Raw genomic sequence first — 13,452 nt, 5'->3', positions numbered from 1 at the left:
GCACCATAAACATTCATGGAGGAGCCAAATAAGGGCTGTGATTGGCTATTAGGCAGCCTCTATGCACCCTATCAGCTTACAGGGGCTTTATTTGGTAGGAAATCTTGTTTTTATTCAACCAAAACTTGCCCCCAAGTCAGGAATTCAAAAATAACTACCTGGTTTGGGGGTACTGAGAGCAACATGTTGCCCCCGAGCCACTGGTTGGGGATCACTGCCCTAAACGATGTAGATCTCTATTAAAAATAAATAGCATTAAACAGTTCATATGTAAGACCTTGCTCCATGTTATGGGGGTGGCCCCTGGATGCAAGTGAATACTTCACAGCAACATTTAAGCCCATGCCAATATTAAATAGGACTGGAAACTAGGACTGGAAAGGTGGAAACTATGGAGCAGTTGTATGCTTAGCTTCTCAGGTTGCACAGCGGCTCTCATCCAGAAGGTGTCCCCAGGTAGAATGGCTGGCACAGGCTGTCAGTAGCTTGTTGACAGCAAGGAGTAGGGAGGAGCAACACAAAATTACCACTCCCTTGGAGAGAGGTGGGTAAGCCCCAGAGACTGAGCCGTCAAGGTAAAAAGAGAGTGAGTTAGTGTGGAGCTGGGGGCCAAGCGGAGCAGGAAGAACAGCCCAGGGAAGGTGCAGGGGACGGCTATGGAATGAGGGTTGGGTCATCCAGGTGAGCTGAGGCAGGTAAGAGCAGGAAGAGAGAAAGCAAGAAGCTGACAGTCACACAGTTTAAACATAGCACTGAACCCGGGACAATTTACTCCAGACACTGGCACCATTCATTCTGTATTCAGCATTTGCCCAGAATAATCAGGAGACTGGGGCAACCTGAGAGCACCGTCCATGCCACAAGCACCTGTGAAATAAACTAAGGACTTCAAAGCAACCACACAAAGCTCCAAGTGTCACCGACAGATAAACCCTTTGAAGTAGGGTGCCAAGTGCTGCAAGGGTGCAAAACCAGGGCATTTCCGACTTCTGTGACATTTTAAAGAGTCTGGCAATGAGGGGCAAGAAGGCATGACACCCATTTGCCCCATAAGGAGTTCCTGTAGGAGATTCTCTTCCCGGATTAATTAATACTGACACCACGGTGCCAAGCCAGGCGCGCAGAAGGTGGGCAGCCGCAATGAGGGGTCCCCCGCTTCCCCTGAAGATGCTGAATAAGCACATGTGGCTGATGATGGTTGGACTGATTGTCATCCTGGGATTCCTAATGGTGTTCCTGCAGCTCTCAACGTCTTCTGATGGCAACCCCATGAACAGAAGTAAGTCACCCACCCTGAGTGCCAGGTTAATAATAGGGGGGTCTACAATATAAATATGATGTAGGTCCTGTTCCAACCAGCAAAAGTAGCTTATAGAAATTTTCCAAAAGCAAAAAGACTACATTGTGCAGGAAGACCAGGTTGGGTATGCGGAGCAGGCAGAGGGACATGCTTATAGGTACACTTTATAGGTACATATGTAAAGCAATTGGTGGTACTGCCAACTATCCCCTGATTTTCATTGGCTGGTTGATTGACGTACTGGTCAAAAACCAGTCAGGGTCATTGGCACCTTGGCATTCTCTAAACAAGTGAAAGCGGCTCTGGGAAATACAGCCTGTAGGGTGTCCCTGAGTGTCTCGGTAAAGTTGCTTCAGAGATAGGGAGACTACTTTGTGTTACACTCTTTAATTACCCAGTGTTGGCAGCCCTTAGAAAATAAATGTGGTACTCACCACCGTCCCAACTAAGCACTTTAGTAAAAATAAAAGAAAATGTTTTATTGTACAGATCCCTTTCAGTACCTTATATTTTTGCTATATTTTCTGGCCCATGTAAGGGGCTACTAACAATGGGTATTTGTTAGTATTTGTACAACTGTGGCATAAAGCTCTGTTATACAGATAGCTAGAATCTCAGCCATAAAGCAGGGCAGGACTGCTGCTTACAATGGGGGGGATCAGATAGGATCTGTGCCACTGTGACAGAATGCTCTGTTATACAGATAGCTAGAATCTCAGCCATAAAGCAGGGCAGGACTGCTGCTTACACTGGGGGGATCAGATAGGATCTGTGCCACTGTGACAGAATGCTCTGTTATACAGATAGCTAGAATCTCAGCCATAAAGCAGGGCAGGACTGCTGCTTACAATGGGGGGGATCAGATAGGATCTGTGCCACTGTGACAGAATGCTCTGTTATACAGATAGCTAGAATCTCAGCCATAAAGCAGGGCAGGACTGCTGCTTACAATGGGGGGGATCAGATAGGATCTGTGCCACTGTGACAGAATGCTCTGTTATACAGATAGCTAGAATCTCAGCCATAAAGCAGGGCAGGACTGCTGCTTACAATGGGGGGATCAGATAGGATCTGTGCCACTGTGACAGAATGCTCTGTTATACAGATAGCTAGAATCTCAGCCATAAAGCAGGGCAGGACTGCTGCTTACAATGGGGGGGATCAGATAGGATCTGTGCCACTGTGACAGAATGCTCTGTTATACAGATAGCTAGAATCTCAGCCATAAAGCAGGGCAGGACTGCTGCTTACAATGGGGGGGGGGATCAGATAGGAATTTTTTATTTAGTGAAAACTTAACAATTTATAATAAATACATTCAAATCAAAACAAACCTAAATATTCCGATCATTTCAGACCAGCATCACCACCAGTGAGTTAGGCTTGCCATGCCTCAGCTCTTAAATGAAATTTCCCATCACCACACACCAAACCCTCCCAGAGTCCTTCCTCTGTCCATAATTCCCTCCCAAGAATCAGATACCGGCAAAGTCCTCCCTTTGTCCATGAAAAGATCATTCCCTCCCCACCCTCCACCATCACACACCCGGCCACAAAGTCTAAAGTTCGGCTAGCTGATAAGCTCCTACTGGTGGTGGTACAGTGTTGGTCACTTCCCCATTGAACATGGTTCCCATGACTGATCTTAAGAGGCAAAAGGAAGACAGGATCAGCTGTTACACTCACTATCGTCAGGCAATACAGTAACCAGGCTACAGGGTTATGCACCTCCATTTGGATGCGTTTGAGCAGCTCTGCTTTAGCTCCCTTTCCCTCAGGAAACCCAAATCGGCCACCACAGACTTCACTATAAGGTCAATAATAACATCCTCCTGGCTAAAAGATCTCCTACAGCGGGATTGCCATAGGTGGTACCTCATCACTGATATAATCATGTACACCGTTCCTCTATCCAGGGGGTGTTGGACAGACAAAACGCCATAAGCCGCATCTGCATAGGAAAGTCTCTTGATATATGGCACTTTGAGGGCCTCTGCCAGCTGACACTGTACAATTTTTGCTACGGGACAATCCACCAAAAAATGTTCCTGGGTCTCATCACCAGGACAGCCCCACGGGCAATTCCTGTCCGCAATATTCAAGTAGCGCAGATTGCCCCGCACAAAAAGCTTTCCCTGAAGGGCGAGCCAGTTTAGATCAAAGTACCTAGAAGGCACCCTTCTGTCATTGAGCCACCGGAGGCTCTGGGAAAGAATGTCCCCCACGCAGTCCTTCAAGGCCAAAGGGACAATGAAATAGGTCGCTAGGATCCTCTGATAGATCTGTTTCCTCGGGACAGAACCCAGTTCCCCAATTCCAACATCCCACTTCCTCAGGAGCTTCAACCCCAACTGTAAATGCGTTGGGAGACGACAACCACGCACCCGGACTTTCTTCACGCTACCACCAAGCACCCAATCTCCCACCAGAGGCAATACCCAACGCCTGACGCAACATTCCCACAGGGAATCAGTTCTTTGGCCCAGGCACCCAAAGTTAGACTTTAGGAAGATGGAGCCAAAGAAAGCCACTGGACATAACATGCCCAACCCTCCCTCTTTCCTCTGCAGGTAAGTGACACCCCTTTTTACTGGATTCAGCCTGCTCCCCCAGATTAACTGGAAGAACAGACTGTGGATCCGAGCATAGAGAGCTTCAGGCAGCGGATACACATAGGAAACAAACAAAAAGATAGGGACCAGGTAAGTCTTCACAAGCTTCACCCTTTCACTGTAGGACAGCCTCCACTGCTTCCATCGCTGTACTTTAGCATTCCCGGCATCCAACTTCTCTTCCCAGTTTTGCCTACAGTCATCTCCCTTCCCAAACTTGATCCCCAGGATTCTAATCTGAGTTGGGGCAACTGAGAATTCCCGGAGCGGAAAAGCCGGCTCCTCGTCTAATGACCAAAAAGCTTGAGACTTATCCATGTTGACCAGAGACCCGGAGGCCTCTGAGTAACTTCTGATGGTCTCGGACAGCACTCCCACATCCTCCGGACAAGAGACTGCCACCGTGACATCATCCGCGTAGGCTACTGACCTGAGGGGCTGGCTACAGGGAACAGAGAGACCCTTTATTCCACCCGCCTGCAAACGCCTTAAAAAAGGATCGATCGCAAAAACATACAGCAAAGGGCTTAAAGGGCACCCCTGTCTCACCCCGGCCCCGACCTCAAAGTTCTCACCTCGCCACCCATTGATAAGTGGAAAGCTTACGGCCCCTTTGTACAAAGCTGATAGCCACCTAATGAATATTCCCGGGATGCCGTACTTTGCCAAAACGGCCCACAGATACTCATGATCCACTCGATCAAAGGCCTTAGCCTGGTCCAGAGACAGGAAGTAGCACCCAATGTTTTGGACTTTGCATAGTTCCAAGGCTTCCCTTATAGTAAGGATCGCCTCGAATATGCTCCGCCCTTTCACCGTGCAGGACTGGACAGGAGATAATAAAGTGCCTGAAAACAAAATCAGTCTAGTAAAAAGTATCCGTGCGAGAAGCTTCCTATCAGTGTTGAGAAGGGCAATCGGCCTCCAGTTCTCAACCCGCTGCGGATCCTTACCTTTTGACAGCAAGATCAAGGAGGATTCTCTCATAGAGGGGGGCAAGATACCCCCTTCCAGGCAGTCTCTAAAGACCTCTATGAGAACCGGAGCCAGCTGGTCTCTAAATTTCTTATAAAATTCGGCTGTAAGGCCGTCGGGTCCTGGAGCCTTCTTTTTAGCAAGGCTGTCGATGGCAGCTTTGACCTCGTCCTCCGTGATCTCAGCTGTCAAAGGCTCAAAGTCCAAATTGGTCACATCAGGCCCTGGGGTTGCCTCCAGGAAGGATGAAGTCCTCCCCTTATCCAAAGCCTTGGCCCGGAACAGAGAACCGTAAAAGTCTTTCACAACCCCAAGGATGCCCTCCCTGGATGTCTGTAACTCACCCTCGGGGTCGATCAGACCGGTGATAAGCTTCCGCCCAACATTCTCTCGGCAGTTTAAAAAGGGGTCCGGAGAGTGAAAACTCCCATAATCCCTTTCCTGCACAAGAGATTTGTAGCGGCTATACTGACATTCTCTGATCTGGGCTTTCAGCCGGGTAATTTTTGACCCCTCCACCCCATCCGAAATAGAGGACTCCAACTTCGTTAAAAGAGTCAGGTACTTCTTATACTTGTTACCCTCCCTGCGTACAGATAGCTTACGGAAGAAAGCCCGGAATGAGCATTTGGCATCTTCCCACCATGATGACACAGAGTTGTAAAAGTCTATTCTCCCAAGCTGGTGCTGAAGGAGAGCCCCAAAAGACTTCCCTACTGACTCGCCCTCCAAGGAATCTGCACTAAGGCGCCAGAGACCCCTACCACTCGCTGGAATAGAGGAGACCCCCACTGTAAAGGAAAGAGTCAGATGGTCAGAGTACTCGGTCGCCACCTCCCTAACATTAGTGAACTCCTCACCTGCCCTGACAAAAGCCATGTCCAGACGGCTGCTCCTATTTGCACACCTGTAAGTATGCGCCGCTCTCCGGCCGCCCCAGGTAGCGACATCGACCAGTCCTGCCTGCTGAATAAGCATATTTAAAAAATAGCTCTCAGATTTACCTATCCTTCCGGAACGATCCTCTGGCCTGAGGACCTGGTTAAAGTCACCAGCAAAGACGACCGGGAGCGACGTGTGCAGAAAGGGCCTGATCTCACTCAGCAAAGCCCTCCTGCCTGCCATAGACTGTGGCCCATAGACGTTTATAAGGCGAAATCGCCTGCCATTTAATGTAACATCTAGTAGTAAACAACGCCCCACCTGGATCTCAAGGAGACGATGCACTTTAATATCGAGGCCACCTCGAAACAGTATCCCTACTCCGCCACATGGCTCCTCCGCAATGGACCAGAAGGAAGGCCCATGTCGCCAGTCAGCCTTTGCCTTTCTCAGATCCGCCCTAGTAGCGAGTCGGGTCTCCTGAAGGAAAAACACCTCCGCATCTGAGCGGGAGAGATTCTCATAAGCCAAGAACCTCGCCCGCTCAGATTTAATGCTACAGACATTGGATGACAGGATTCTAATTTGAGTTTGCGCCATCATGAACCCTAATTGACAAATTTGCCTTCTTTGCCTGCTGACCTGTAGCCTCTCCAAATCGTTTCGCCTGAGGACCTGATTGGACCTGCACATCATCCTCAAGGCCAACTGTACCACCACCCGGATCTCCAGTTACTGCCCCCCCCACACCTTTCTTCCTTACTGGCTGATCCTCGGTTTCCCTACCTCTCTTTTGTGATGCAAGTTGGATTTCCATCTGCTCCTGTTCTCTTTCTTCCTCCCTGCGCATCCTCTCTAACTCCTCCTCTCTTTCTGCCCTGTCGCCCCAGCTGTCCGGCTCCTCCTCCAGCACCGAAAACTTGTTCTTAGTGCTGAGTGAGAAAGAACAGACCCCTGAGCTACTCTCCCCTGGGTCTAACAGGTCAGCATTTCTTTTGTTTTTATTTTTTGCTTTACTTTTCTGAAACTCCCAACCTTCATTATCTTTCCTCCCTGTATTGTTAGGGTTCCTTTTCACCTCTCTGTCTGGCCTTTTCTCCTTCCTTCTGTCATGTTTGGGACCCTTAGTCATAGATCTTTTAGACACCACCTCCTCTTGCGGCCCCTGAACCTCTGCTCCTTCCTGTCCCGTGTCTCCTTCCTGCGGTGGCACCATTTCCCTCCTCATTTCCCTGTCTATCTCCGGGAATAGTTTCACTACGTTGTGATAGGCCTCGGGACACTTCCTATGCATATGGCCCATTCGATTGCATAGGTTGCACCGTATGCGGTTACAGCTCTCCGCCTCGTGACCTACCGCATTACAAAGGGCGCACCTAAGGACCTCACATGACTTGGCCAGATGGTCACCTGCCCCACATTTGAAACATTTCCGAGGCTGTCCCACATAGAAGCACACACCTCGCTCCCTCCCTAGGAAGAATGAGTTGGGCAGGTGTTGCGGCACATTGCCCGACATGTTTAGTTTTACCTGCGTTTTCCAGACCCCTGCCCAAACTCCATCCTCATCGAAAGCTTTTACTAAGGGTGTTAAGACCGTGCACTGGCGCCTTAACCACATGAGGATGTCTTCCTGTGGGACAGCATCGTTTTTCATTATTACCGTAATGTTCTTCGTCTGGGGCCTTGTCATAGGAATAACTACTAACTTATCCCAGTTCTGGTGACCCGCCCTACTCTGTATATTGTAAATGCGCCAGAAATGATCCAGAGCATCAGGGAGATTAAAGGTAACATCAAATTCGATGCTTGATTGAGCCATGACAGCGGAGAGGTCTCCGGGAGTAAAGCCCATACCATCTAACAGGAGGTTCTTTACAATAAATTTCCTGGGGGGGGCCTCATCCTTGTTACCATCCCATTTGATTTTCACCCAGTTCTTCCTTCTGAAGGGCTCATTATCTGAAAAATCTGGGGTGGCAAAGAGTCTCCTCCTTTCCCAAAACTGTGAGGGATTTACCGCTATAGTCTCACCCCCTGCCTGTATTGTCTCCACCTCTACCTGGGCTCCCTGTCCCTGCTGAGCTCCACTCCTGTCTGGGCGCTGACCAGCCTCTGATCTGCCTCCATTCTGTGTCCCTTGCTCTGCCTCCCTGATTGGCCTTCCAACATTAACCCTTTGTGTGACTGCCACTTGTCCATCACACTCAGCATTCACTTCCCCCACAGACTCACTCTGCACCTCACTCTCTCCATGTTCCTCAGTCACCCCCACAGGTACTTGCACCCCCACAGGTACTTGCCCCACCACAGGTACTTGCACCACCCCCTGAGGAACAGAAGGTACTTCCATGTTGCTGCGAGTAGATGGTTCCCCTTCTGGCTCACAAGGATTCTCCCAGGGACTGGGCTTGGGCGCTGCTGGTGGGCTCGCTGGGCTCTTTCCCTCTGCTGTGGGCAATGCTGGGAAGTCTTGGTCAGACCCAATCGCATAGGTTGCTTCGACGTCTGCGGTGACTTGCGGGACATTCACTTTGAAACTTTTTTGCTCCTGCTTTTTTCTCTCCTGCTCTTCCAGCTCCTTCTCACTGAAAGCCATATTTTGCCAGTTCACTTTCTCCTTTCCCCTCTGTCTCCGGGGAGGCAAAGGTTTGGTGAATTCCGTGTCACTCTCTGAGCTGGTGGCACTGTTTGAGGTTCTTGAGTGCCTGACAGTCTGTACATTGTACCTCCTGCGTGTGGCTTGGTAGGAAGGCTGCATTGCGTCAAATCTCTGTTTGTTCTGATACACTTCCTTCCATGGCCCGACTTCCTGAAATAATGTCTGTATCCTGGATTCCACATCAGACAGTTCTCTACACAATGCATCTTTCTTTTGCTTTGTAGCCACTTTGTGTTTCTCATCAGACACGGCAAATAAGTTAACAAGACATTTAATAGACAGTTGCAACTTCTTTTTCTCATTCTGAAGAGCTGCTAATTCATTTAGAGCTTCCGCAACTCTTTCTGCTGTTATGGGCTGATTTTTATTTTTTTTCCTGCTTGTGCTCTTTACTTCCCCTTCAAACCGGCTCTCCCCCTCTGTATCCATAGCAGACGATTCCCCTTCACTTGCTGCCATGTGAATGTGCTGCTTCACAGTATGAGGCTTTTGCACCTGAGCTGCCTGCTCACCTAGACGACTTGCACCTGTGTTGTTAACCCCTTCAGCACCTGCCTGCTTTAGCTGCTTGTGGAGTGCTGCTGACTGCTTGCTTTCATGGCTATTCCCTGCTGTATTTACCTCTGCGGTGCCAGTGCCCCTGCCAGCACTGATGGGACTCTCAGCTTCAGCTTTGCCAGCGGGCACCATGTTGGACACTAGCGGTTCCTCTGCAGAAGAAGGTAAGTTCTTACCAGCAGTTTGTTCACCCTTGTGGCCCAAAACCTGACAGGCTCCCTCCTCAGACTCTGCAGATATTGGGTTTGGCACCAAGTCTGGAACGGAAGGACTGCCGGGCATCTTTGTTGCTCGCGTTCTGGTACCATCTGACGGTGCTCTGTGCAGTTCAGCCGCATCTTCGGCTGCACTCACTCCAGCCTCCACAGCCTTAGCTGTACCTGCAGGCATTGCTGGCTGCCCCTGCTGTTTCTGGGGTTTAGTACTCACAGGTTTCTTTGGTGTTTGCTTTGCCTTCTCATTTTGCTTTCCTTTTGGTTTGGGGGTTGTTGAAGGGGTGGAGGGGGGACCTTCAGAGGAAGAAAATCCTTCACAAGCTGCTCCACGCCGAAGCCCAACTTCCTGATCTCTTGCAACCTGTACATTCTTTTGCTTTAGTTTTCTGGCCTCTTGCACAGTTTTCTCTACCTCCATATCACTGTCGCTGCTGTTCCTCCTCCTAGTAGATCTAGGGGTTCCCAGCGAAGATGACCTTAGTTTTGGCCTTGAAATTTCAGCACATGGGCTAGGCCCCAAAGCCTGGGCCTCAGATTTGCGAGGAGCCCTACCAGCCCTAGCAGGGCCTGGGCTTGCTCCAGACATGGACGAGCTCTATCAGACACACCCTCTTCCTATGGGGATCAGATAGGATCTGTGCCACTGTGACAGAATGCTCTGTTATACAGATAGCTAGAATCTCAGCCATAAAGCAGAGCAGGACTGCTGCTTACAATGGGGGGATCAGATAGGATCTGTGCCACTGTGACAGAATGCTCTGTTATACAGATAGCTAGAATCTCAGCCATAAAGCAGGGCAGGGCTGCTGCTTACAATGGGGGGATCAGATAGGATCTGTGCCACTGTGACAGAATGCTCTGTTATACAGATAGCTAGAATCTCAGCCATAAAGCAGGACAGGACTGCTGCTTACAATGGGGGGATCAGATAGGATCTGTGCCACTGTGACAGAATGCTCTGTTATACAGATAGCTAGAATCTCAGCCATAAAGCAGAGCAGGACTGCTGCTTACAATGGGTATGGGTAATATTCTGCAGAACCATGTTTTCCATATTTTGAACTCCAATTCTTCCTTCTGTTTCAACAAGAGGCCCCCATCCATCTCTGTGCAGCAACTCCGCACCCCCCTACCCTTCCTCTGCGCTTCTGTTTTTGGGTACAGAGCATTGGGTTGTGCAGAACTTTCCCAGTACTTTGTACCCAATGTGGTTGCAGTTGAGCAGCATGCCACAAATCCAGGCCTGAGCACCAAACCTCACCGGAGTTATGGGCCCCAGCATGTCACAAGCTTTTTATAACTCTATCCTGTATGGGAGGGCGGCTCAAAAGAAGTCAGAGATAGCAGCCCGGGAGGTGGCCAAAGTGCCAAAACCAGAATGACCAGCTGTGAAGTCAAAGACAATTAAGAGAAACCTTTTTAGCAAAGGTTTTAAAAACAGTGCAAAATACAATGGTTCCTATATAGAAAGAGACAGTTTAGAAAAAATCTGTGGGAGTATTTTAAAATTGGGGTGCACAGATATCTTCTGCCCAACCTGAATAACATGGGGCACAACTATCCAAATGAATGAGGCAACAGTGTGCCAGTGTACTTACAGCCAGTGGGGGCGCCCTAGGCAAACTGGTCGGCTTGGCCTGCCCCAACCAGTCCCCCCCCCCCCCTTCCTTATGTATAAAAAACAGTATCTGTCTGTCTCTGAACTACTGGTTCTGACCTCTGAAACAATGGGACATTTACACATAACAGTAAAAACAGTGGAAATGTAGAAAAAATGTACTGTATATTGGGGAAGCTGCTTAAAATTATAATTTCTTTCCTTCTGCAAAAAACATTGCAAAGAGCCCCTGTAAATAAAATGCCCTGACAACTTGTATGCAATACTACTTTAGTAGTACAGGTATGGGATCCCTTATCCGGAAACCCGTCACCCGAAAGTTCAGAATTACGGAAAGGCCGTCTCCTATAGACTCCATTATAAGCAAATAATTTTAATTTTATAAAATGATTCCCTTTTCTCTGTAATAATAAAATAGTACCTGTACTTGATCCCAACTAAGATATAATTACCCCTTATTGGGGGCAGAACAGCCCTATTGGGTTTATTTAATGGTTAAATGATTCCCTTTTCTCTGTAATAATAAAACAGTACCTGTACTTGATCCCAACTAAGATATAATTACCCCTTATTGGGGGCAGAACAGCCCTATTGGGTTTATTTAATGGTTAAATGATTCCCTTTTCTCTGTAATAATAAAACAGTACCTGTACTTGATCCCAACTAAGATATAATTACCCCTTATTAGGGGCAGAGCAGCCCTATTGGGTTTACTCAATATCTGAAGGATTTTTAACAGACTTAAGTTATGGATATCCAGATTAGGGAAAGATCCCTTATCCAGAAAACCCCAGCTCCTGAGCATTCTGGATAAGAGGTCCCATACTTGTAATAGGATGATCATAATATGGTTATACTTTACTTCTAACAACCTTTAAACAATAGCTCTTTCCAGTCAATATCAATAAGATAAAAGAAAGCAAACATCTGATTGGTTAGTGAGGATTAGGGCTGTAGAATAGGGTGTATAGCAGGCTATTTTATTTCTGTCTATTATGTGCATTACAATCACATTCTGTTTGTTTATACAACTCAGGCGAGTACAGAAACAAATGGCTATGTAAGCAGGAACCTGCTAACCAGTATGGCAACTTCCGTCTAAGCAAAATAGGAGTTTATTTAAAGGGAAGGAAGCTTAACTGTAAAAAATTGTATAAAAAGTAAACTGGAAAATGGCTTTATATCACACATCCTTGGTACTTGCCTACTGGCCAGGCATCCATGGCACTGGGACGGAATGGGCAATTACCAATGGTAATGGGCAGGGCTGGACTGGCAATCTGTGGGTTCCGACAAATGCCAAAGGGGCTGCTGTAAGGTGCCAAAGAAAGTCACTATTTATTGGGCTGCTGAGGGGCCTATTGGAAATGCCAGGGGGGGGCTTTAAGATGCCAAAGAAAGCCACTATTTATTGGGCTGCTGAGGGGCCTATTGGAAATGCCAGTCCAGACCTGGTATTGGGTATCATCAATGATGATTAATGCCAATATTATTATTATTATTATTAACCCTTTCACTGCCAGCCGTTTTGGACAAAGCGGAACTTCTACTGCCAGACAGTTTTTGAACATTTTGCACTGTTTCACTTTAGGGGCCTTTCCTCGGGGGGACTTTTAGTTTACCCAGGAAAACAATATATTGTTTTTTTCAGGACAACCTAAGCTTTTAAAATATGGTGGAATTTTTGTGTAATTCCAATTTTGTAACAAGATATAGGCTTCTAGATGTCTAAAAAATGAAAAAAAATAATATTTTCCATAATATAAACACATATACCAAAAACAAAAAATATTTTATGCATGAAAATACACCTGATTTGGAATGTCCCATGTCTCCTGAACGTGCCAATACCAAATATATATAGTTCTATGGAGATTTCTCACTTGTATAGGTCAAAACCCTCCAGCAGTACCCTACCAAATTTCCAAAGCACTGCTCCAGAAAGCTGCATACTTTAGATTTTAAGGCCAAAAATTCCGCTAACAGAAAGTTTATCCCAGAAAATTTTACATTTTTAGAAAGAACAGATTCTGGGGAATCCAGAATAGGTAGAACTGTCTGTCTGCTCCAAACTACCAAGTCGCAATGCTTTCCTAAAGTTATTCGTTTTTATCAAAATTTGTAAAAAATTTTAAAAATCGCTTCAAAGCTTCCAGTCAATAGTATCTTAACTCCTAAAGGTCATAAAGTAACCAAATAAAACACCCTAAATATGAACGCCAGGGGTCCACTGAACAGTTTGATGCCCAATATGTATAGGTTTAGCTAAGTATGTGGCATGTAGGGGCCCCAATGGGAACATACCCCCATATGTACTGTCATTTCTGTCATTTCTGCGTCTGCAAAATCAACATTTACATCATTATACGTGGGATAACGCTAGTAAAAAGTAAATTCACCCCAGAAAGCCATATATTTTTGGAAAGTACACATTCCCCCGAATCTAAAATGGGTACCCATGTCTTTCTACTCCAAAGTACCAAGCCGCAAAGCTTTCCTAAAGTTGGCAATTTTGATAACATTTCCAAAAATCCACTCAAAGCTTCCAGTTTCCAGCATCTTATCTCCCACATAGCACTAGGTACCAAGATAAAATACCCTGAATATGAATGCCAGGGGCCCACTGAACA

General features: G+C 47.2%; 1 protein-coding gene across 2 annotated transcripts in view; it reads left to right on the top strand.

Annotated features, from left to right (window-relative positions):
• Window positions 1-579: 579 nt before the first annotated feature.
• The window catches only part of b4galnt3 (beta-1,4-N-acetyl-galactosaminyl transferase 3), a 55,920-nt gene continuing 43,047 nt past the window's right edge, over window positions 580-13,452 (top strand). Inside the window, exon 1 of one of the 2 annotated variants that reach the window (XM_031898635.1) lies at window positions 580-1,279. In XM_031898635.1, the coding sequence (XP_031754495.1) occupies window positions 1,141-1,279 (139 nt within the window). In that variant the 5' untranslated portion in view covers window positions 580-1,140. Of the gene's footprint in view, window positions 1,280-8,819; window positions 9,154-13,452 lie in introns of those variants that run through there. The other variant, XM_031898636.1, reaches the window with a different exon arrangement.

This window comes from Xenopus tropicalis, chromosome 3 (genome assembly GCF_000004195.4).
Source record: "Xenopus tropicalis strain Nigerian chromosome 3, UCB_Xtro_10.0, whole genome shotgun sequence".
NCBI classification, from domain to species: Eukaryota; Metazoa; Chordata; class Amphibia; order Anura; family Pipidae; genus Xenopus; species Xenopus tropicalis.
This window is presented reverse-complemented; position numbering and strand designations above follow the sequence as displayed.